At 38.6% G+C, this 24242-nt stretch overlaps 1 protein-coding gene across 6 annotated transcripts in view; it reads left to right on the top strand.

Annotated features, from left to right (window-relative positions):
• The window catches only part of ROBO2 (roundabout guidance receptor 2), a 445348-nt gene extending 422890 nt beyond the window's left edge, over positions 1 to 22458 (top strand). For 2 of the 6 annotated variants that reach the window (XM_083855698.1, XM_083855693.1), the window contains 5 exons: positions 1802 to 1984; positions 6634 to 6804; positions 13182 to 13445; positions 18236 to 18436; positions 19405 to 22458. In XM_083855698.1, coding sequence (XP_083711824.1) covers positions 1802 to 1984; positions 6634 to 6804; positions 13182 to 13445; positions 18236 to 18436; positions 19405 to 19406 — 821 coding nt within the window. In that variant the 3' untranslated portion in view covers positions 19407 to 22458. The remainder of the gene's footprint in view (positions 1 to 1801; positions 1985 to 6633; positions 6805 to 13181; positions 13446 to 18235; positions 18437 to 19404) is intronic. The other 4 variants (XM_083855694.1, XM_083855695.1, XM_083855696.1 and 1 more) reach the window with 4 other exon arrangements.
• The last annotated feature ends 1784 nt before the right edge of the window (positions 22459 to 24242 follow it).

Below are 24242 nucleotides of genomic sequence, written 5' to 3'. Positions count from 1 at the left end.
TTGTTATTATATCCTGCCACTTCTCTGACATTAAAAGGTTTGGTCACTGCAGCATCACAAAATAATCCGTTGTTCTTGGGCCCTATGGTGCAGCATGCTACTGAATTCCAGGATTCATTTATTGTACTCCCGACCTGTTTTTGCAGGACATTTTTAATATTTGACACCACCATTAGTTAATTAGCCTATCAATTAGCCAATAAGCAGGTCATTATTGATTTACTACTTAACAATTTTAAACACAGAAATGCTTTCTTGGACATGGATTAAAAAAAAGGTTCTATACTGGCACACATTTTATGTGCATTTACAGAAATTCAGCTCTGCTAACTGAGTAAAGTTGGGGCCATGATGCAACCCTCCACACATGTCTTCATGCCTTTGAAAACCAGTTCTCTGCAGATTCTCACAGGTTCACTGGGCTTTATTTTTTTTTTTTCAACATATAGCTGTTGCTAAAAAGCACATTTCAGGTATTTTGAGATGGGTGTGGTACTATCTCAGAAGAACACACTTTTTCCACACAGCACCATGCAATGCCAGGCAGTAGCTCAGGTCCCAAAAGCACTCTGGTGGCTCTGCACTTGCCTAGGTTTGGTACATCATTTAACAGGGCTGCCCTGTTCCTGGAGCAAAGTACTGGCTGCTGGCCCTTCCCTTTGCCTCCTGCTCCACTGCCTGGTGCAGGATGACCCTGGGACATTTTAGAAGTACAGAATGCCACTATCTCCATTTGAAACCCTGAAAGAAACAGAACTACAGTACTTTGAAAAAAATAATAATTGAACCAAGCAATACCTTGCGAAATTGATGGGTAGCTGATGGATGTTTGATTCATGCTTCAGAAAAAATAAAATATAAGTGAAGAGCAAATAAGATTTATCCTTCCTTCTCTACTTTGCTCTTTATAGTTTAGTTATGTCAACATTTCTGTATTTCTTTCACGTGGGTTTTCTGGTATCTGGTTTTCTGACTGCATTTTTATAATGTTCTTATCACCTTCCTCTCCTGCACTGGTGGTAATCCATAGTTAGAAAATACCATGGGGCCAACACTGGTCTAGAGACTGACTCAGTGTAAAATCAGAGCATATATTTGCTCTGCTCTTGAATCTTAATTATTTCTAACCTTTTAAAAAAGTTATTTTTATCCACTAGAGTGAACTACTTTAGATCAGCTATTTTCAGGCCATTAAACCCGCTCATTTATTTTAAGGTTTTGATTGACAAAATTACATGGTGCCAGTCTTGTTCAGAATAGCTTTTGAAGCCCAGGTGTGACTTTAGCCATATCTACTGAGACTTACATATATGCAGTCCAAAACTAAGACTTGGTTTGGCAAATATCAAACTAGATACTGATTTGTAACAAGTCAAGTCAAACAAAAATAACAAAACCAGATACATTCAATTTAATCACAGGGGAAAAAAGCATTAATTCTCACAAGAATTTACTGTGGAGCCTTTGCATTTGTAGAGAATGTGTATTATTTTGTTTACAGGAGTAAAGCTATATGGAACAAGCTACAAATGAGCAAAAGCTCATGAGCAAAGCAAACCTAGCTCTGATAGTGCTCTGTTGCACCACACTCTGTCAGATACACTCTGGGGTTTGTGTTGAGAAAGGACACGATGAGTGGATCTTTAAGCTACAGATGAATATTTCTCTTCTGTACCAAGCTCTGTCAAATGTATTTTGGGTTTCCTGTTGAGAAAGGACGTATTAAATGGGTCTTTAAGCTTTAGATGACCAAAGAGTATCAAATGTGCACCACTCACTGGCGCCCTACATTTGTTTTTAGGTTCAATGGTAAATGGCTGGGGTTCCGCGTCTGACGAGGACCGTAACTTTTCTAGCCATAGATCTAGTGTAGGTAGCTCCTCAGATGACTCCATCCTTGCCAGCGGCACTTTTGCACAAGCACTGGTTGCAGCAGCAGATAAAGCTGGGTTTAGGCTGGATGGGACCAGCCTGACAAGAACAGGTTTGTAGACTCAAAGTCGACGCTTTCTGCATGAAGGATGTCTCTGCCTCTCCTCGTCTCAGTGCGTCTCACACTTGTCTAACATGCATGGGATACATGGGATAAGGTGGATGGAGGTACTTGTATTGGTGTATTTTAAATAAAATCTTGCTTTATGTTTCATTTTTAGTGATTTGGAGTAGTGGATAGCACAAGCTTTTAATCTGCACCTTTGGTCTGCTGCAGTTGCCCTCAGTGCTGACTCTGCTCTGGATTTACTGACACGTGCTCATTTAATGTTTTGGTGGAGAGATTACTAATTCTGCCTGATAGCCTTTGATGATTTCATTTTCTGAACAATCTCCTCACAATCTTTCACATTTCCAATGATGAGCATCACATTTAAACTGTAATCTCTATCCATACTCTTCTGTTGCATTTCATCTTGCAAAAGTGTGTTTTTCTGTGAAGTTTTTCTGAGCATGGGGTGAATTTATGTGCTTTGATTGTTAACAATACAAACTGTTTAAAGCTTAATTAATAGCTGATTTAAAAAATCCTTAATTCAATAAGTTAATACATTTTGATAATATTTAATTTTGGTTATGCCAACTGAATCTGCCAAATAAAATGTAACACAGGTGAAGTGGATATTATACTTGAAAACAGCCAATCTTCTGAAATTAATTAATGAAAACTAAATATGTTTGAGTTATTATTTTGAAAGTTTCATATGTTTTATTTCTACTAAAAATATATAAAGAAATATTATCTTTATTCTATAAAAAAGGATACATTTGCATTTCTTTCATCTTGTCAAAATAACAGCAATAAGTAAAAATTCACAAGTCTAATAGCAGAGTATGAACTTGGATCATATTTTTTGCTATGCTTTCCTAGCTAATTCTGGATGACAAGTCCCATAATATTTCTATCATTTAAATTTTTTTTAGATTATTAGTCTGGTATGAAGTCTCTCCTTCAGTAAAAGATGCGCATTTAAGGGAAAGTCTCGCATGTTGGGGCTGAAAACTGTAGGCAATAACTTCAATAACTGTAGGCAAGGACTGTCTTTTAGGAACATTAGGAATAAAGGAAAGAGTTGATGTCAAAGTCCTAAAATCCCGCTTTTTTCAAATCACTGGGACTTTTATCACTGGTTTTGGTCAGACATATTCATCCTTAAAAGATTATTTCACCATAGCTGAAGCCCTCAGTTGTTGCCTTCTATAAATGGAAAACTGAGTAAATCTGTCTTATCACTAAAAAAAAACACCCCCCAAAAAAAGACAAAACAAAATAAGAAAACTCTTGTAGACCTTAACTTATCTGGTATGGAGACATCTGGCCAAACTGCAACTTAAAATATACTGTTTTCCTTGAAGAGTCTCCCAAGTTCTGAATGAAAGGAGCAAATAAATTCCAACTTTTTTTTGGTGGTGTTTGCTCCAGTAAAAGTTAATGCAAATATTCACCAAAATTACTGTGACTTGCATCAAACCTTTGAGAAATGCAGTTTCCACCACAAACACACTCATAACAGAAGTAAACGGACACATAAATACAGAGACTTTAGAATAAATATGATTTTTTTTATTGTAGCTGTATGAATGGAAACTAGAAGGAAAGGATGAGAGCCCCCTTGTCAGTTGTATTTTCTTAGCTTGATTAGGTCACAGATGCACTTAAAGTGAGTATGTGTGTAATTCCTCAGACAGACAATTGGAACATAGGGCACAAAAAAGGATCCAGCAGTTGTGGTAGAGACTTTATGATTAAGTCATCCCTCTTATTCTCCTAACGATCCAGCAGGCAGAATGGAAATAAAATAAAAATCCACATGTAAAGAAACAGCCCTCCCTTCTTTTTCCTGGCAGAGACCTCAGCAAACAGAAGTACCCCCCTGCTCACTGCAGTGTCACTAGAATGTGTCACCTGGCAGGGCAGGGTGGTTGGGTCGGACATCCCTGTTACAGCCCCCAGAGTGCAGCATGCTGTCTGGCAGTGCAGAAGCAGCAGTGTTATCCTGCTCATTGCTCTGAAGGGAGCCTGAGGGTCCTGACTCTTTATTCCTCTGCAGTCTGGACAGTTATTTTCACCCATTTAGAACAGCTGTGAAGTGCTTTCAGCGGTAGGTACTAAAGGAGATGTCCAGCTTGATAGGCTCACGTGGGAATGTTTGATTGCCAAGTGTGATTCCTCTGGTGAATCCAGATGCAGTGTGTCTCTCCTGCCAGACACTTTGATTCCAGTTTCCAGAAGCCATCATGTGACTTGCCACGAAGTTCAAACAGCTTTCCTTTTAAACACCCTTGGGAAATTAAATCAAGAATTAGTGGATTCATCCTTGTCTCCATTTAAACACACTAAATCTGCTGCAGAAAGTCTGACACTGCTCAGCAGTTCTTACTGGAAGGGCTGCATGCAAACACAAGATGCTGTAATCAGTTATTAAGTGCATTGAAAAATGTGCTAAGGGAGTTCTGCACATCATTTCTGTTTGCCCCATGCATGATTTAGGTCAGTGCTATTTATTTCGCCTCATTTTCATGAAGGGATAAAAGAGAATGTTTGGTGCCTGTTTCTTTTTAAAACCAGCATTCTGAATGAATAATCACATTTCTGTAGTCAAAAGAATGTGTGAAGAATCTGCATCCTGCACTCACTAGTTGCACTTACATGTTGTGAGTTCATTTTTGCAAAACAGCTGTGCAGCATGATGTGAGCTGGGATGGAATTTCAGGCTCACATCTGAATTTCTTTGCATTAGGAGTATTTTTTAAAAATTTTTATTTTTAAATGAAATTTTAATATTTTGTATGTGTTCATCTGCTGTGTTATCCTGATCCACGAAACAAGGGCTTGATCACTTGTCTTTGGCTGCAGCTGTGCCAGCTATAGAGCTTAATGTTCCCAAGTGCTTATTCCTTGCTTTCTCCCAGCTCCAGAATTAGCTGCTTGGGCGGGTGTTCTGTAACCCAATTTCAGTTAAAATGAGCTAGGTTAGCAAAGGCATTGTTGTCAGACTATGTAAATTCAATTGAGCTTTTTTTTTGTTTGTTTGTTTTTTGTAGAGGAGGGTTAGGGGATGCCCAAATGAGGGCTTCAAAGGTAGTAAACTCCAATAGCTGTCAGAGATGCGCAGCTGGGGACAAGCCTGCATGAGAGCATTGCCCTCCTCAGGGTGCACAACAGTCAGAAGGTAGAAGATCAAGCCTGAGACAGTCACGAAATCTCTGAGGTCAAACAGTGAGCTATTATCCTAACATGTATGTATTAATGTGAAACAACATGTTAGAGAGATTATGGCTACTTCTTCACCTTGCCCTCTTGGCACTGAGGATGTTTCTAATAGGATGCTGTGCTGAATATTACTCCCAACTAGACTTTTCTAGATCAGGTTTTATGTGACAGCATGTTGGGGAAGTAAGCACATCTGTTGGAAGGTTTTACTAGAAAACATAACCCACTGCAAGGTAGACCATGGTCTAAGTTAACTCCAGGATAAAAAGACCTCCCTCCTATCATGGGCCCAGTTGACCAGAAAAATAGCAATCACCCATTTTAACACTTTCTATCATCTCTTACACCAGCTGGGTCTAGAACAGCACTGAAAGAGCAGAAATTCGGACTGGCTTATGTGTTTTCCACTGCAGATAGCATTAAAATATGTAAGAATTTTAATTACCAATTATAAATGAATTCAGATGTTAACATCTCCCAAATTTCACAGGAATGACATACACATGAACAAAAGAAAGTCAAAGATGGTGATTTTAAATTTTCATCAGTTATCATTAACTATTAAGCCTAGTTAACAGAATAAAAATATTGGAATAAGGACCTGAGTGTAGTAAATGAACTGTGCTCTTTAAATTCCAAGACATTTAATCATCTGCTCCATAGAACAGCATCAAAGATATTTCTTTAAGAGAAATCATATAGCTTGAATAGTGTGTATATATATATATATATATAGATACACAACATATATATGTAGTATGTATGTGTGTATATCTATATATACAGCAGATATAAAAATATATATAAATAAATCTGAGGTCAGAATATGTATTTTTAACAAATAAAAGTATAGAAAATTAGCTGGAAAATTTTCACATTTAAATATACCCCCATATTTATTTCTTGAGAAAAGAGAGCCCTTAAGTATGCAGTGCTACAATGCTATATAGCTTGCAAAATCAGTTGTGTTTATCTCACTGGAGTTACTCCAGATTCACAGTGCATATGGGAGCCCCTAAAATGGGAATCTGGCTCAGGAAACATGGAAGTGGAAGGCAGGAGGAGATAAATTTGATACGATTGCAAAACTGTTTTCCTTCCCTGTTGAAGGCTGAGGAGTTGTTATGACACATCTGCTCAGCGCACAGAGCAGGTAGGAGTTACATGGCATACAGTAGTTTTAGCGCAACAGATGGAATAGTTTTAATTATAAAAGTTAAAGACAAAAGAATGCCAAGTTTCTCTACTTCACTTGTTGTGCTGTGTCTTAAACCAGTTGTTGTCAGTGGGGACCTTGAGGGGACACTTGCCTGCCCCTGAGAATTAGACCTGATTTAGTGTTTCGGAGCAGACATTAATAGAGCAGCCCATTTCAAGACAATGACATTTTTTCATCTGGTTTCTCTTTTTTTTTTTTTCTTCTTTAGGCAAAGCATATTCTTCCTCTCAGAGACCTCGGCCAAGCAGTCCTTTTTCTACTGACAGCAACACCAGTGCAGCTGTCAATCAGGGTCAGAGGCCAAGGCCCACGAAAAAACACAAGGGCGGACGTTTGGAGCAGCCCCCGTTGCCTCATCGCCGGGAGGGAATCACGGACGGTGAGTGCTGCAGGAAAACCTGCTGCAGGCAGGAGTGCCCAGCAGGAGAAGGCAGAGCCATCTTTTCGGGAGTGTGGGTTACAGGCAATTATTGCTTTGGTGGAGTTGGGGTCCCTGGGTTGCCATGTGAGCAGTGTTGCAGCTCTAGCAGTGTGGGGCTTGCGTGAGTGTGTTCAAGGAGCCTGTCCCCATTGCTGCTCTGAACGTGTCCTCAGCTCTAAGGGTTTCTCAGATCTCAGTATAAATCCTATCCCAAAATCACTGCACTGCACATGAGTCGACACTGCAAAATGACCTGAGGGTAATTTTACATTTTAGGGAAGTAGCCCCCACTAGCAGTAGCTGTGTGTCATGAATTCCTAAGGAGACGCAGAGAGCTGCTCCCACAGGACTTGTTTGGTTTGTGCTGGTTTTGACAGACACCCAACAGCTACAGCAACACGTGCCGTGTTTTCCCATGATTCTGCCTCACCTCTTGTCTGTGCTGCTTCAGTCCTGGCATCCACTGACCTCAGTGACTCTGTCTCCCTCTTTTACATCTCCACTTCTCTCTTACAACTACTTCCCATCTGGAATTTTCAGGCGTGTCTGTTCTGCTCTTCTAATAATTAATATCAGCTCTGTCTTCCATTTTCTTTGTCTACCCTACTTGAGTCTGGCAAAAGACACTGTTAGTGCTTGTTAGTTTTTGAGGAAGACTGGATGGGAAGGTGGGCAGCTGGCTACCAAAGGGGTTATTGATCCATCTCCTGCTATATGGCTCATTCTCACTATGATAATTTTTGTCACAGCTTAGAGTAGCTTAGGTTCTGCTCCTATGGATCTGAATTCCTTTAAACATTCATTCCCTCACCTTGTGGATATATTACAGAGGCCTCTCTATTTCACAGATCCATTGAATAGATGTGTCTATGAGAAGAGTAACTGGAAAATTATGGATGTCACGTGTAGTGTTGGTCATATTCTTGCTGTACGTGTTTTGTTAACCCTTCGGAGTGCCATATCCTGTCACCCTGAGCTTCCTAGGCCACAAATTCTGTGTACATGTGAGTTTGTAGGGCACTCAGTATGGTGGACACTAATCCTTCTGCTTCTAAATACTATTGCTACAGAAGTGTTTTACAATAATGTGGGTGCCAGAAAATTAATGGGGGTCCAGTTCAGGTCATGAGACAGATGGAAGTGGGGCTCCTCAGAGAGTGACTCCATCATAAAATTTGGCATTGTTTGAAATTAGTGAAAGAGATCCAATTTTAAGATTCATTTTAAGAGAGGAAACTGCTATTGCCTTTTATTTATCCTTTATAAAATACTAATCTTACCAGAGTTTCTTCCCTATATTTAAATCAGGATACCAATGATACACTAATTCCTTCAACCTCTCAAGCATGGGCAATAACCTTAACAGCTTTCAAGTGCCATTAGATTAAAATTTGTCTTTTATAAACCCAGTTAAAGTCCTTGCTATTTGTTGCAAAAATTTATAATGTCCTGGAGCAATAGAGGAGCTGTTCCCATCTTGAATTAACACAGGAACAAACAAACAAACACAAATGGTACAGTTTTCCGCTTCAACTCCTACTGAATATGAGTCATTAAAGTGTAATGTCAAGTCTGAGTCATAGTTAAATTTGCAAAAGATCATTTGTCAATTAAGGAAGCTAAAAGTTGCTGCTGCCACCTGCATGTATGTAAACAATTGAATTTAGGAATCTCTGGTGTGCAGAAATTAAAAATGGTAACTGGGTGCTTTCTGTGAAATATTGCAATGAACTTTGCAAAAACAGACAATGCCATTATCCTTAAGCTATAGCTAGAAAGAGCAATTGGAGAGCCTTGGATAGGTCCAGAAATTCCAAGTCCTAATCCAGGCCAGTCTATTCAGCCCTGGGTCATCCTGATTCCTGTGAAAAGCATCACTATACATTTTCTCTGGTTTTTCAGATGTCTCAAATCTAGCCCCTTGTAACTGCTTCCTCTTGGATTTCTCTTGTGAGAATATACTGGGTTTGCCAGTTGTTTTCAAATTTCCGAGTTGGATGAGTCCTGGTATCCTGTGTTTTAGTCTCATCACATACCGGATGTCTGTCATTTTCAATTTCCATTGACCAAGAAAGCTCCAGCTTTCTCTGCCCATTCCCATACACATCATGTGTGCTTCCTCCTTGTTAACTGTAACCATGTGGAACAGTGCAAAGGACCTAAGAAACCGTAATATTTAACACATAGCACACACATCTCGGACAATGTAAGCATTTGAGGGTTCAACTTCATGCTTAGTTTTGACAGCAATCCACACAAATCCCCTAAAACCCATTTCCTTCAGCTGCAGGTCAGAAGCCTCTAGAGACTGTCTCTAGATGGAGTCTTCATATTTCTCTTGCTGTACAACTTGTTTTTTCACTTCCACATCCTGAAAGACTGAGACAACAGCAAATCCACAGAGGAAGAATATGTTATGAATCTCTCAAATGATCAAGACTTTCATTCTGAGCTCACAGTCCACCATAAAAAAAACCCCAAACAAACAAACAAACAAACAAAAAAAAACCAAACAAAAACCCAACAACAACCAGGAGGGTTTTAGTGTTAGTGCTCAAGGAATAATTTGTTTTCCTAGAAACAATGCAGTCATGAATTGCAAAAAAGTGGAATCTGTCATATAGTTTGTAGCATGGTAACTGTGTGACTGAAGTTAAAAGCCATTTCTTAACTGAGCATGATATGAAAAAAAAAAAAAAAAAAAAATCAAAGAGGCGGCAGAAGGGAAATATGCTTTGGGTTTGAAAAGGAGAACTGGAACATAAGACCTATGTTGCCATGCCTGGTTACTACTACTAACTTCCTACTGTGTATTAAAAAATAATTTTTAATGTTGAGAAAATACTTACTTTCTGCTGGAAAGTGTTTCAGAGGCTTATTAAATGTCACAGTAGTTATCACCCCTAGGAGAAGAAATCGCTGACACGGGTAGAAAGGTGTGTCCTTATACTTGTAGTTCTTTAACTTGCTGCTTTTTCCAGTTAATGATGAGAGTCTGTGCCAAACCTTGACTGGTGCCTGAATCATTTAGCCAATGCTCTGCCTTCTAAAGAAGGGCTGGAGTAATCCCAGTCCAAATATCCATCTCCCCCTTATCAGGCACTCTGCTGTCCTACAGCTCCTCAATCACAATCCCTGCATTACTGAATCAATAAGACCATCACCTTCCCACCAGTGCACTTATGAATTGCCTTGCAGGTTTGATAATCCTGCCATTAGAGGCTTCAAAATGAAAGTCTGGATGACATCCTACTGACCTAGAAAGTTACTAGCTCAGTGCAGGCTTTCAGGTATTTTCCCAACCACCTAAATGATAAATGGGATTTAGATGGAAGTAGGGTGAATCAGTGTTACCACTATGGGTATCCTCACTGAAAATCCCACTGAAGTCCCTACATTTCTAAATTCATAACTTCTCTGAAGAAATTGACATGATGGAATGATTGACATAGTTGCCTTTATGTGGTAATAAGTCTTCCTGTGAGGATCTGAGATTTCTGACTCAGATGACATCTGTTACCCCTTTAACAGGTAGGAAAGCCAAGGCAAGGCAAGATTATTCTCAGTGAAGTTAGAGGAAGAAAGTCATGACTCCAGATACATGGGATCTTTATATCAACCCAGGAAAGAGCAAAAAATATTTAGTTATTTACTAAGGCACACGCTTTACATTGCAGGATGTAAGTTGCAGAGCAAATAAAAAGCCACATTTCCAAATGAAGCTCTCTTCCAGCTTCTTTTATTAAAAAGGACAGGTAGGTGTTACTGTGGCTGTCAACCTGAGTAAGGAGGTGAAGAAACAGTTCAGTTGGGTGATGTTTGGCTACAATTAGTAACTGTTTTTACAGATCTGCTCAGACACCTGTAACACACCTGAATAAGTTTGTAGTGAGGCCAGAGCCAATTTATATTAATTCCAAAGTACCTTCAGTTCTTCTAGAATTCTGTGAAGCTTCATTACAAGATAAATTTTATTTTTCTCTTCAACTCATCCATAGGTTTAAAGCACCCAAGGAAATTTACAAACATGTTGTTTCATTTCTATGTATAAGTCAGTCTTGATGCTTGTTTTGCGGATGGATAAAAGCAATAATCAGGTTAACAGTAGATCAACACCATAACTCTACAGTAATTCCAGCTCTAGAACATGCAGTATAGTTTAAGTACAAGCCTTCTTTCCTTTTAAGTATCTAATTAATAACAACTATTAGACAGAAATTTCTGAAGTAGGGTAGTCTGTTTAAAGTTTAATACTGCAATAATTTTAACTATTTTTTTTTCTATGCTACTACTTCAAAATTTTGCTCATATTGAATGGTAAATATTTTATCTGGGAAAATTGCATAGTCCAATGTCATGTTATGGGCTGTGTTTATTGGATTCAATGCATCTCCACAAAGTGCTTATAAATCACAACTTCAGTAATCTCTCTTTCAGATTGCATAAGCAGATGCCAGTGTTGTGGTTCTGTGCATTAACTGGTTATGATCGCAATAAAATCAATTACAAGAAATGCCATTTTGGAAGCCAGCACTATAAAGCAATTTTAACATTGGCAAGCTCCCATACCCTCCTGCTTCCACCTACAGTAACTCAAGTGTAGTCATTGTCATGAAAGGTTGCATCTATATTCATAAAGAAAAATTTCTCAAATAAATTAGTGCTGAACATAAAGCATGCACCAAGCTCACTGACAGATTATTAAAAGGCTGTTCTTGCCAGAGGGTGCTTATCTTAATCTGGGGCACAGCACTTCAGCTGTGAGCAAAGGGGCAGGATCATCACTGGATACAACTTTTTTCTCTTGCAAACACAAATAGCCTGCACATCCTCATTTATCTGTCAGAGACAGTGTTGACTGGAATGACATCTCAGCAGCTTTGGAAGCATTTCTGCTCCATATGTGAGGTATAAGTATCACCTCTAACAGCAAGGACATGAAAAACAATTCTGTGTAGCATTATATAAAGCATTATATAAAGCTGGATTACAGACTTTGAAATAAACTCCCTTTGCAGGCCTCCTGACCAATTTATAAAATGAATTTCAGTTGCAGTAGAGTTATAATCATCAGACTTCCCTGCAGGCAAAACAGAGGTTTATTTTTCCATGCCTGTTACTGAGCCAAGTTCAATTCCTTGATAAACCTTCACAACACAGTAAGATAGAAAGGACAAGAAAACAGGTCAGACCCAAATCTACTGTAGGCTAAAAGAGGTTTTTGTGAAGATGTTGTGGCTGCAGAGATTTATTTGGGCTATCCATTGCCCCAAAACACAATTATCAAAAAGTGTTCCTTGTATAAAATGTGTCTATGATAAAGAAGGATTTTCATTATTATACTAAAGGTGCTTCCATTTTCTTTTTTTTTTTTTTTTTTGTTTTGTTTTGTTTTGTTTTTTTCCTTTAAATAATCTTGACTATCATGAGTCTATCATATAGTTTACATTAAAAAGTTGCATTTAGAATTACAATTATCCTGAGTCTATCATTACCTTGGGTCATGGACTAATAAAAAAGTTCACTTTTGCCCCCCACAAATGTGATTAGAAGGTTGACCTTCAATTCTACAAGCATCATAGTGCTCCAAGTCACAAACTTGGAAAGGACTGAAGTTGTTAGAGACCAGGCAAGTGTCTTTCCATTAGCTGAAGTTGTGTTTTAATTGGTTATATTTGCAAGACTGCTAAACCTAAGAGTGGCCATCCTCTAGTCTCTGTAGACTAGCTCTTCATTTCGTTGACTAAAATGCTCACCCGTTATTCGGTGGCTTCATTTAAACACATTGGTCAGAGAGGTACTGGTGCTTTTTCAATGACAGTCTGTTTCACAATAATTTTTTTCCCAATATTTTTAGCATTTTATTAATTTTGGTTAAGTTCTATATTCGCTTTTGAGTTTACACCTTGAGCTTAAAGTGTAGCCCAAAACCAGGATGAAGCAAGCCTCAGTACTGTGGAGGGAAATTGTCAGCTGGCACTGGCCAGTTTTCCACAGCCTTTCTTAAATCCTTGCATTTACTGAACAAAACAGCTGGAGTACACCCCACAGAAAATAAATCGCATGCTTGGAAGTGTAAGTCAGGGCTCAGAGTTACAGATTTTTATGGAAGTTAGAAAGAGGTAGAAACACAGCCACAAGAATAAAGAGCTAGCGGAAGTCAAAACCCTTTTCTGATTAACATGAAATTCCCTTCTTTCAAAATCAGCCGATTTAGCGGCTCGTACCGTTTGCAAGGCACTTTACTTTTCAGCTTCAAAACCAGAACTTCTGTTTCAATTTAAAAAAAAAACACAACCACATCAGTTCACCTGAATGTTATTCACGTTTTTTAGATCTTCCACCACCACCTGACCCGCCCCCTGGTCAGGGTTTAAGGCAGCCCGTAGCGCCGGGCCAGCGTGGAGGCTCTGCAGAGAGGAAGGGGAGCTCTCTGGAGAGGCAGCATCCAGCAGCCAACGTAGATGACACAAAGAGCTCCCTGGACCGGCCCGCTAGGACATCACTAGAGTGGCAGCGCCAAGCCCAGGAGTGGATAAGCTCTACAGACCGCCAAGAGGATTTCAGGAAAGCCCAACACAAACAAGCCTTCGGATCAGGTGTGTGCCGAGGCCAGGCAGGCTGTGCCCCTCTGCTGAGGGGTTCTGCAGCTCTAGGACACCAAAGAAAGGCTCCAAATATTTCAGAAGGCAAAAGGAATAAAAAAAAGAAGAATAGAGCATAGAAAAAAAAGAATTATTTTCTAATTCTTACTACCTTTTATAAGGTGTTCCGATATGGACTTAACATGATGGGTGAATAGGAGCAACACCTCTCTAATCCCGTTAGGTAACTAGAGAAACAGCAAAACACCACCTGAAGAAGGAATGTTTTGAGAAAGGAGAGTTGTTTGCCAAGATTGTTTTTGAGAAAGGACTTTCTTGAGAAATTTGGGGAAAAGTTAGCAGCTGCTAGTAGGCTAAAAATCTTTCAGACTCAGAAACATCAGGCCCACAGGGTTCTGTGCCTGGCAGGGCTCTGGGGTCACCTCACACCTCACTGGTGAGGGGCAGGCTGGAAAATGAGGAAAGGCAAATTGAAAGGAGAGCTTGTGATTCAGCTATGTTCCCTCCTGCAACAGTGAAATCTCATTAGCACCTGAGTTGGTGCACTCTTTGCAGTGTTTTGGAAATTAATAATATTCTCAAGTGTAGCGATGGAGAAGATAGGAATAGTTTCAGGCCAGAGGGAAGGAGAGAGATTTTTAGTGTATCTTTTGTTAGATGTATTTATTTTTACATGTAGGGCCATATTTTCCAGTTCTTTCAACCTGCTTCCAAGTTGGCAGCAGTTTTTTTACATGTCTGCAAGAGGGCTGATCCTTCTGAGCTACTGACATTCCTTTCAGCTGTATTAAAAACCCTCTCTTCTCTTTAGTCAAGGATATGACAAAGTAGCATTCATCTCTTTAAGCACAGCAAGATGACAGCACAGGTTTTCACCTTCTTGCAGGACCTGCACCTTGCCCCAGGCTGACTTTAGCACCTAAATGGATTTCAAGTCTGCACAAATGTGCACAGGAGGTGATGCTGGGCTGGAGCTGTATTTCTACAGTGTTCACAGTTTCCCTCTCTCAGCCTGACCTCAAATAAAAGCTGCTGTTTCATCCTAGAGCATTTAACCCATTAATCACCTCATCCCAGTGCAGTGCTGATTAGAGTGTTACAAGAGGACAAATAAGATTTAAATAATGAATTATACTGTGTGTGAAGTTTTTTGTAGGGTTACATTGTTTCTTCATTTATGTATGTAGCTCCCGCAATCACACTAGAGGTACTCTTATCATCCATATTTTTCTTGATTTTATTCACCCTTAAAGCTCCTTGTTAATCTCACACACTAATACCATTGACATACTAAAAAAATAAAATAGTAGTGTGCAGAAAGATCTGTCATGGGGACAGGATTTACTGAATAAAGTCCTCCTAGGGAAAATACTGCTACCTGTAATATTTGTAGTAAATATTTTAAATACAATCCTTATTTAAAAATATAACAATAATGGTACTGTTAAAACCCCCTAAAATGTTGGCTGCATAAACAAGTGAGTGGCTGCTCATGTTCTGAAATCACAATGTGAAGTCACTGTTTAAAAATAGTGTGTGAAAGTCATGCTGCTTGGTGAAATGGCAATGTTAATTGCAATTTGGAAGACGTACAAACACATAAAAAAATAGCCCTAATATACCCTACACTTCTTATTTTCTTGGAAATTATTATTAAGGATGCTTCTCTGACCTGCTTAGAAAGAAGTCCTTTCTTTTTCCTCTGCCTCACAAGTATACAAATAGAATTTTTCATTTATTCTGTGATGCAGAGCTTACACAGTAGTAAAATTCCCGTCCTGCAGGGTATGCATTTATCTGTTCATAAATAAAGAGAATTTGATCTTGACACGCGCAGTGCCCTACACTGAAGTGGTTAAAGGTTATCCTGTTCTTGTCAAATTCAGGATGCCGAGAGCAAGTGTGTATCCTTTATGCATAAAAAAGGATGCCTCTAGGAGATGTTATGAGTTTATCCTGGTGTGAGGAGTTCATAAAGTTTGTGCACAAGATGGGCCAGGGCTTCATATCTCTCTGTCTGCATTCTCATTCCAGCCTCTTGCTCTGCAGCTTTCTTGCTCTGCATTCTTGTCTCTGGTAGATTTAAAAAAGGCTACCCTTGTGTGTGATGCTGGTTTACACCACTAAATTTGGGTGTTTTAATAATATTAATTGTGCTTCTTCCCCTTTCCCTTATTAACGGCATAGTTCTTTGAAAATCCACTCTGTCCCAGTTTTCAATACATTTCCAAAAAGTGTTATTAGCTAACAGCTTCCAGAAAATAGATAATTTGCAACTCAGGGGGTTTCATTCAGATGTTACCAAGCTGTGAGTGAAATTTTGAAAGCAAGACCTTTAGTTTGAAGTTGAATAGAATAAAAATACCTAGGTCTGGGATCTCTGTTTCCACTGGTTGCTTTCAGTATAAACAAGATCACTGAGTTCCTGGCAGTGGCTTCATTGTAGAACTAGAGTTAAAGCACATCAAATATGACGTTCTTAGCTCCCCCTCTGATGAAAGCAGTGCTAGATCAGGTTACAATAGTTTTGATAACAGGAAAAGCCTTTTGGTTATTTTCTGAGGTGTAGAAGCGTTGTTACACACACATATCCTGATTTCACAGGGGGTAGAACTAGATCTTCAAATTAATGGCTCAGTATTTCAAAGAGAAAGGCACCAGCGAAGCCTCCCCCTATTCTTTGCTGGCCTGGACATGGGGAACTGTTTGGAGAGTTTAATAAATGTGAGCCCATTCTCAAGACTGGAGACAACTACTTTTCATGTGCTAGAATGTTGCTAGAATGTTTCATGTGCTAGAAATGCTAGCTTTTATTTTATGTCAAAATTCCTTATTTTATGGATTATGTTTATTTCTGAGGGCACAACAGATAATTTAACATACCATATGCTCTATAATGATAATGCACTTTATATTTATTCATGGTCATTTTTTCTCAATATTTCATTGAACACGAAGGAGGCCTTATCCTGAGTCCACAAGCTAGAAAAACAAATCAATTGACTATATATGTCATCTTCCAACTCTTTTGCAATGCTAGTGACTTTTGTTTTCATCCTTTCAAAATGTACCCAGCTTTTTGCTGAACTGATTTATGCAGCTTGCTTTATTGCTGCCTTAATGCAAACTCTTCCATATTTTACCCAGCCTTTGGAAACCAGGTTTGCACCTGACTATTGTCAGGTCTTGATATATCAAAAAACAAGTAACATAATTTAGGAGAGACTGTGGGCTGTTGAAAGCCATTTTACAGTGTCTTTCAAGCCTTTCCTTTTATTTCAGCAAGGACAACACACAGTCCTAGCACAAAGCACTGATAATGCCCTTACGTCCTGCAGCACAAATATTCTGGTCCCTTGGGCAGGAGCAGAGGGAGATACTTTGGCAGGGAAAGAAGTCATCTGCCTGCCCTCTTCTGCAACACATTTACCTTAAAAACAGGCTCAGTTCAACAGCAGTTCATGTGGGGAATCCCCACATCCTACTCTCTTGTGGCAAATAATGAAATCCTGAGTTTCTTCCACAAATTTTTTCTCGTTTAGCACTTCTTTAAGTTAATTATGCCTCTTCTGTAGTCTTTGCAAAGGCTTCAAGCTTGCGAATAAAAGTGATTTTATCTCCTCTTTCTTTCCAACCATCCCCACCGACTTTCCCTTCTCTGTTCCTGCCCTCTGTCAAAGAAAGTCCATTTCTCTTCAAAAGGTAGCTTAAGAGAGAAGACAATTAGAAAACCAAAATAAAGAAAACCCTTTTGGCCCAAATTCACTTTGAAAAAAGGCAGGATTCAAGCAGTAGAAATCCCACTGATTTCAGAAGGAACAATGCTGTGTTTGAGATTAGGCATATATACTCGCATTCTTTCTTGTATCAAACTATATTTAGCAAGATCTCTTTCTTCAGCTTCTAAGATGGCAAAAGTAGATCATAGACAGCAAAGAAATAAAATAGTGTATCTGTTTCAGTGTTAAATCAGTGCTGCTGTTATGCTTCTTAGATTTGTATTATTGCAACAATATCTCCAGGAAACTCTAATCAGAAGCAATGTCTTGTTTTACTTCATGCTATATGAAGACATATAGTCTTATGCCTTGTTGCCATTAATCCTGCTCCTGAAAACAGTTCATTATTACAGGTCTTCACAGAAAGGGAATCCAAGTGGGCAAAAGTAAGCGTTTTGCTCATAATGGAACATGAAACAAGCTGCAGGATTATTTATCCACCTCAAATATTACAACTGCAATATATAATATAATATTTTCCAATGTAATTTAACGCCAGCTAAAAAATATTGTCAGTGTACTTTGCATCATTAGAAATTACTGAGTTGCTGGAAGCTAATTAAATTAGCTGATATTGTAGTTCTTTATCTAAACTGATTGAGGTAATGTTTCCATAATTTAGGCTAAAGAAAAGGAAAAAGCACATTTATGTAGGCTTGAAGCAAATATCTAATCATAGCTTCATTGTTTTGGAAATTGCGTGTTCACCTATTTTTATTAAAGTATCTATGATTCATGATCTCTTATTCATAATGGATCTAGACTTTTTATAATTAATACAAACTGACTTAGGAGTTCACGAGGAAGCAAGATTTAAATTCATACTGGCTTCTCTGTCCTTGGGATACAACTCTTAGTTGTGTATTTTCTTGGGTAAAATTGTTATGCTATAAAGCAAGACAAAAGAAAGATATGAATTAATATGATGTACATAAATGAATAGCTTGTTTATTCCTGCTTCTAGGACTTCATTGGCATTTATTTTGCTTTGTTTTGCTTTTCTAGAAGAGGCACTCGTACCATATAGTAAACCCAACTTCCCATCCCCTGGTGGCCACAGCTCTTCAGGAACATCTTCTTCTAAAGGATCAACTGGACCTAGAAAAGGTGAAGTCTTGCGAGGAGGTCACCAACGCAATGCCAGTGACCTTCTCGATATAGGCTATGTGGGATCAAACAGTCAAGGACAGTTTACTGGAGAATTATGTAAGTTTACCTCTAGCTCCAGTTAAATCTCTCAAATAGATGAAAAAAAAAAAATCATAAATCTGTTGTGAAGGGAGTAGGAAGTTGTGTGTGATAATCAGATTAAGCCTTATCCAGAACTTCTTGCCTTCTGAGGAGTATTGCATGTGATGGCAAACAAATCTTGGCCTTCTGTTTCTTGCTTTGGACCAGTTCAAATCTGTATCAGCCATGCCAGAGTTAGCTACATGGCACATCTCTCAGTGTGTAATGCTAGTGAAGCATGGGGAAAATTGAGAAGGAATTCTAGTAAATAGAAAAATTTTTTGGCAAAGCATAGTGTGCTTATCTTGGAAATGCCAATGACAGATTTCCTCAGCCTTCTCCATAATTTCCTGTTGCTTGGTAGAAGTATTCTCTTAGATGGAGGTCCTCCTGATTGCATAGCCCAGTTTTTCAGTTTTGTATCTCCACTCTTTTCCTCAGCATCTCAGGACAGGGAAATTGTTTTCCATTATCACTCAATATCTATTAAACTTTGTATAAAACCAGGTTGATGCCATGTTCATGCTGGCAGTTCCAGCTGCCCAAAGACTTGACTCTGTTGTTTGAAAAAGTACATCAAAACCCCACCATGCACAGGCATACTGGTGTGTTTAATAAACTTATTAATGGTAATAAAGGCAGTGGAGCTGTTGGCATGTCTGCATCCTCTTGCTGCAGTCAAACCCTCAGCACCTCCTGGGAGTCACTGCCCCGTAGCTGTTTGAGAGCTAATGGTGACCCAGGAGCCCTGAAATGTGCACTCTCAGATATGGTGTTGGTAAGTGCTAAATTTTAGCATCCCTCACTTTTCATCTTAGAAGCAATTAACCCTATTCTCACAGCCTATTGAATATTCATCCTGTGCTGCAGTAATATTGCCATAGGCTTTTTATTCTGTGTGGTTTATTACAACCTCTTTCTCTCTCTTTTTTTTCTCTCTATAGAGTAGTTGAGAAGACACATTGCAAGCTGCTCTGGTGGACCATCAGGTCTGAACTCATGGAAGTGATGACACTAAACAGTGCAATGAACATTTTCTTTATTTATGTACTATTAAAAGAACTGTAAATGCAATGTAAAGACACACAGCCACACATATCCCACAGATAATTTACTTGTGTTCTTCTCTTTAATACACCATCCACCTTAAACTATTCCTTGTCAGGAGTATATAAAAAAAGAAAGAAAAAAAGATCACCCTCCAGGATTTAAAAGGATTTCCTTCTGTATATAATTTCTTTTGTTGCATTGCTATGCAAGCTCACCTTCTTTTTAGCTATGTTCATATTCATGTCTGTTTTTACTGGTCTGTTGTACTATATGTGAATTAATAGGCTGTGGTGCCATATATTAACTTTTAATTGTGTAACTTTTATGTTTAAAGTTTGCACTGCAATTTTATTTGGTGATAAGCACAAAACTCTACTCCTCATGACATGAAGAAAAAAAAGAGACTGAATGTGTGAAGTAGGTTTACGTCCTGTAAGCTACTTTGGATAACGCTGTATGTAAAGGAGTATGTTGGGTGGTTTTCCATTGGAGTGTGGAAATGAGAAAGTGACAGGCAAAACTGATGTCAGTGAAGACATCAGAGACAGATTTAAACCTTTTAAAAGCAAGCAATTTAAACCTTTTAAAAGCAAGCAACATAGTTGCTCTTCCTATTTAAGAAGGGGTCAGAAGATGGAAGTGTGAGATTAATGAGTGAAAATGAAAACTAAAGGTAGCATGAGATGGCCTAGACCCTTTCACTAGAATGATACCCTTAGTATCTGCTTTTAGCCATCCCATGCCACTAAGTAAAGGGGAAGAAAAACAGACCTTGCTACAAACAAAAGAACTTAAGGTGTTTCACTAAAGCTGTTTTTATTTTTGCAGTTTTAAAAGAATTATTACCGTTAATTTCTCCAGCCCAAAATGTAGGACAGAGATTTTCCAGGAGAAACAAACCATATAAACACAAGGAATACCTAGTAAGAAGATAAGGATGGAATCTGTTATGAAGACATACTCAGGCTGCTTCCAAAAAACTGAAATTTCAGAGTATCTTAGTTTTTCTTTCCAATACATGTACAGTACAATAGAGGATAAAGCTGCACCACTGAAATTCATGACATTAATTGTTTTGATGCAGTCTACACAACCCTTTCTGTTCCATACCTCAAGTCTGCAAGAGCTGAAATTGGATCCACTAAATTTGTAGTAGAAAGTATAGTGTTTGGAAGGAAAGCAATGGTCAAATTATTTTTGGCTTGCATTAAGTATATTTCTGGCAATACAATACATCCAAAAAGTTGGATCTAAGCAAAGGAAATCTTTGTCCTGTGTTTTAGTGAGTGGCTTCAAACTCTGCTATGATGAGGAAATAACGCATGTTTATACACTTTTTGAATAAACCAGACTCTGTAAGTGGACATTAATGACAGCATCCTGTCTCTTCATTAATTTTCATGACTTTGTCCAAGTCTTCTTTATCTCTCAAATCTCAGAGAGTAAATTCTCACGCTTTTCTTAGAATATTGTGTGTGGCTAACCCACCCATTACTTTGATGCTTAATTTAAATATCACATCTTACAGCTTATTTCTGTTAGTTATCTGACCATGAACACAAGTTTTCATTGAATACCCTTTTCATATAACCAGTCTATGTTGTTTTATATTTTGCCTTTGATCTCACCAGTATTAAGAACACTTCTTGTCATGGCAGAATTTTTAAAAAGTAAATTACGATGCTAAATGTGTGTTGCTTTTCATTTCATTAACTTGTTCCATGATAAGATAAAACACTACAGCCATCAACTGTAACTCAGCACTATTGAATATTGAAAAATGCTAGTTAACACCCTCATGGTCAAGACGTGTTGTTTAGCAAGTTACAAACAAAAGAAGTTGAGGAAAAAAGAGTATGAATTTATTTACATATGTGACCAATGAGTTTATGCCCTTTTCCTGCTTGTTAAAACATTACAGTTAAAAGCATAACTTTAAAAAGTGCAAAAATGTCCAAGTAAGATAAACAATGCAGCATAATTACATGTGCATGGTTTTTATTTTGATATTACCATATGAAGAGAAGACTATTCAGCATACAATTCAAATTTAATTCTCTGGAAAATGTTTAACTGTTTAACTCAGTCACCAATTTTTTCCCCTATTTAATTCAAAAGCTTGTGCTGAGCTTTGGTGGAACACCTTACTCACTCTGTTCTGTTCAAAATTCAGTATCATTAGAGGTTGATAAAGCCATTCCAATTACTTTCAAATATGTGTTTTATCTCTTCCACTGGAAAGTAAATGTGTGTCAGTATTAAAGCTGTTCAGTACCATGATATTCACTAACTTGTCCATCTGCTTCTGTACATTTTTGTTCATTAATAATTTGCTTACAATATTACATAAGGTGTTGTTGTGTATGGCAAAGTGTCTCCATTATCTTACAGGTGATGTCTCTTCTTTTTTTTTCTCTCTCTCTTTTCTATACAGTGTACTTCCAATGAACCACAGTACATATTTTTTAAAATGCCATTTAATTTACTATTTTAAAAGAAGTATTCTTCTTTTTAAAAAAAAAATGAAAACATTTATTGTGAATAATGTGTTTAAAGAAAAGGGATGTTGTGGCAGCACTTAGAATTGTTTTTTAATTTTTTTTTAAAAAAAACCTGTTTATTGGCTACAGTTTGTTCACGAAAAAGTATGACCTCTTAATGTGTTTCATTGGTATTGTTAGTGCAGCAAAGTTTAATTGGCATAAGAAGTTGGTTAATAGTACTGTTGAAGTGTGTATTGTATATTTACTGGGGAAAAAATAAAACATATTCACATTTCAAATCTATGTTAAAAGACCTTGAGTAAGGAGTCAATATGTGAAAACCCAAACGGGGAAAATCAGGCAATAATAACATAGACTGAGCTATAATCATCACTGTCCACTTACAGGTGACAAGGAACATTTTAAACCCTGTTTTTTAAACTAAGCTACGAGCCAGTGGTAAACATTGCCTGTCCTAGGGGTTTGTGTTTAATGTCCTGTCTCCACTGGAACAGTTGTAGCACTGTAATTACACAAATACAGCTTTTCCAGTGACTATTCTGCTCAGAGCTGTGTTCTCTCACTGTGGGGGCACAGCTGGCTCTGCTGAAGCAGTGGATATGTCAACCCTCAGACCTGGGGTTTGCTGCTGGTGGAGCTACTGCCAACCCAGTACAGAATACCCCAAAACCTAGGTGCTAGGATAGGTGCTAGGTCAATTTTTCTCCATCTTTACACTAAATACATGCTCAATTTTAAAAGCAGGAGGGCTGAAGGACCAAATAATGAATTGTTCCATGTGCTTCAGTGGTGTATTGCTGTATGGGCAGCCATTTAGTGATGCAAGGAACAGACATGTCCTTTTTGGATATTTCTTCCTCTTCTTTTTTTTTTTTTTTCTTTATTACTCAAATACATCTCCAAGTCAGTAAACCTTTAGAATACCTTTTGGTTGTCACATGAAATGCAGCAGAAACGCCATTCCTTGTGAAAAGTACTAAAGATAAGGTGCATGGAATGTTTTTAAGTATATTAATTTAACTACACACCAGTGCAAAAGGAAGACATGACTGTTTGAAATAATTATATGCTGGTTTAGGCTTGTCTCAGCCCAGGCATTGCCAGCCACGAGAAGAGGTGTGTACTGAGGCTGAGAAAAGAGTCCTCACAACTGAAAGAGGAAAGGGAATAGGGTTGGGGGAGATTTTGGCAGGAACTTTTATTTAAAAAAAAAAAAGTTACAGGCAGCTCCTTTGGCTTGTCTAAAATTTATGCAGTTTGGGGGTTTTTTTATGGTTAATGGCCTTGTGGAGTTTTAGGAGGGGAGCTAGAAAGGAAAAAATTGACCTTCTTTTGTATAGGCTGGGGGGTACTTGTTTGCTAAGGGAGGATTTTTTAATTTCATTTTTAATTTTTGAACATGTGTTTTGTGTTCCATCTATCTGGAACACATTAGCTAAAAAATAAATTGTTTTTGAAAACCATGTGGGCAGCAGACAATTCATATAGGAGGCACATTCAAATGGCAGGAAAAAGGGAAAAATTAATACTGAAATAAGGAACACATACTGGTTTAGAAACAGCCAAGTCTGCCACAGCTTCACATGCGATTTTGAACAGTACAATAATATGTATAAACTTGATTGCTTTTGGTTTCCATACAAGAACAAATTACCCAAAGTCCATAGGAGGCCTGGCTCCTCGGGACACTAAATCTGGTGCTTTGTTTTAAACGTGTGGTTGATCCAAGCTGGTAAGAGTGGAGAATGCTTGGGGCTGTACGAGCCCCCAGCCCTGGCTGCTCACAGCCCAGGAAGGCTCCAGCAGAGAAGCCCTCCTGGCTTTAGGCTCAGTGGGTTTCAGTGCATCCCAGTTAGGTCAGCATGCAGAGGAAGGTCACTTCTCTGAGGATGGAGTTTTCAGGGCAGGGAAGGTCTCCAGTGCAGTGGCACCACGGTGGTTTGCACTGAGCTCACTTAGGCAGGTGTGTCTCACATTTTGGGACTGCCCTCCCCAGCTCTTTCTCAGTGCTCTCCTTGCTGTGGTCTGTGCACCCAGTGCTGATGCTGTTCCCTGGATCTGGGGTGTCTGCTATGGGGGCTGCAAGAGCAGGAGAGCCATGGAGGTGCTCTGCATGCCCTGAGTGGCTGGATACATTGATAAATGCTTTATTAATTCAGGGGGAACAGGGACACAGGAGAGCAGTGGCACCAAACTCCTGCTCTGCTGTGTCTGGCTTGTTCCCTGCT

The sequence above is a fragment of the Zosterops lateralis genome (genome assembly GCF_965231275.1).
Source record: "Zosterops lateralis genome assembly, chromosome: 2".
Lineage (NCBI taxonomy): Eukaryota > Metazoa > Chordata > Aves > Passeriformes > Zosteropidae > Zosterops > Zosterops lateralis.
Note: the sequence above shows the minus strand (reverse complement) of the source record. Positions and strands in the feature narration are given on the sequence as shown.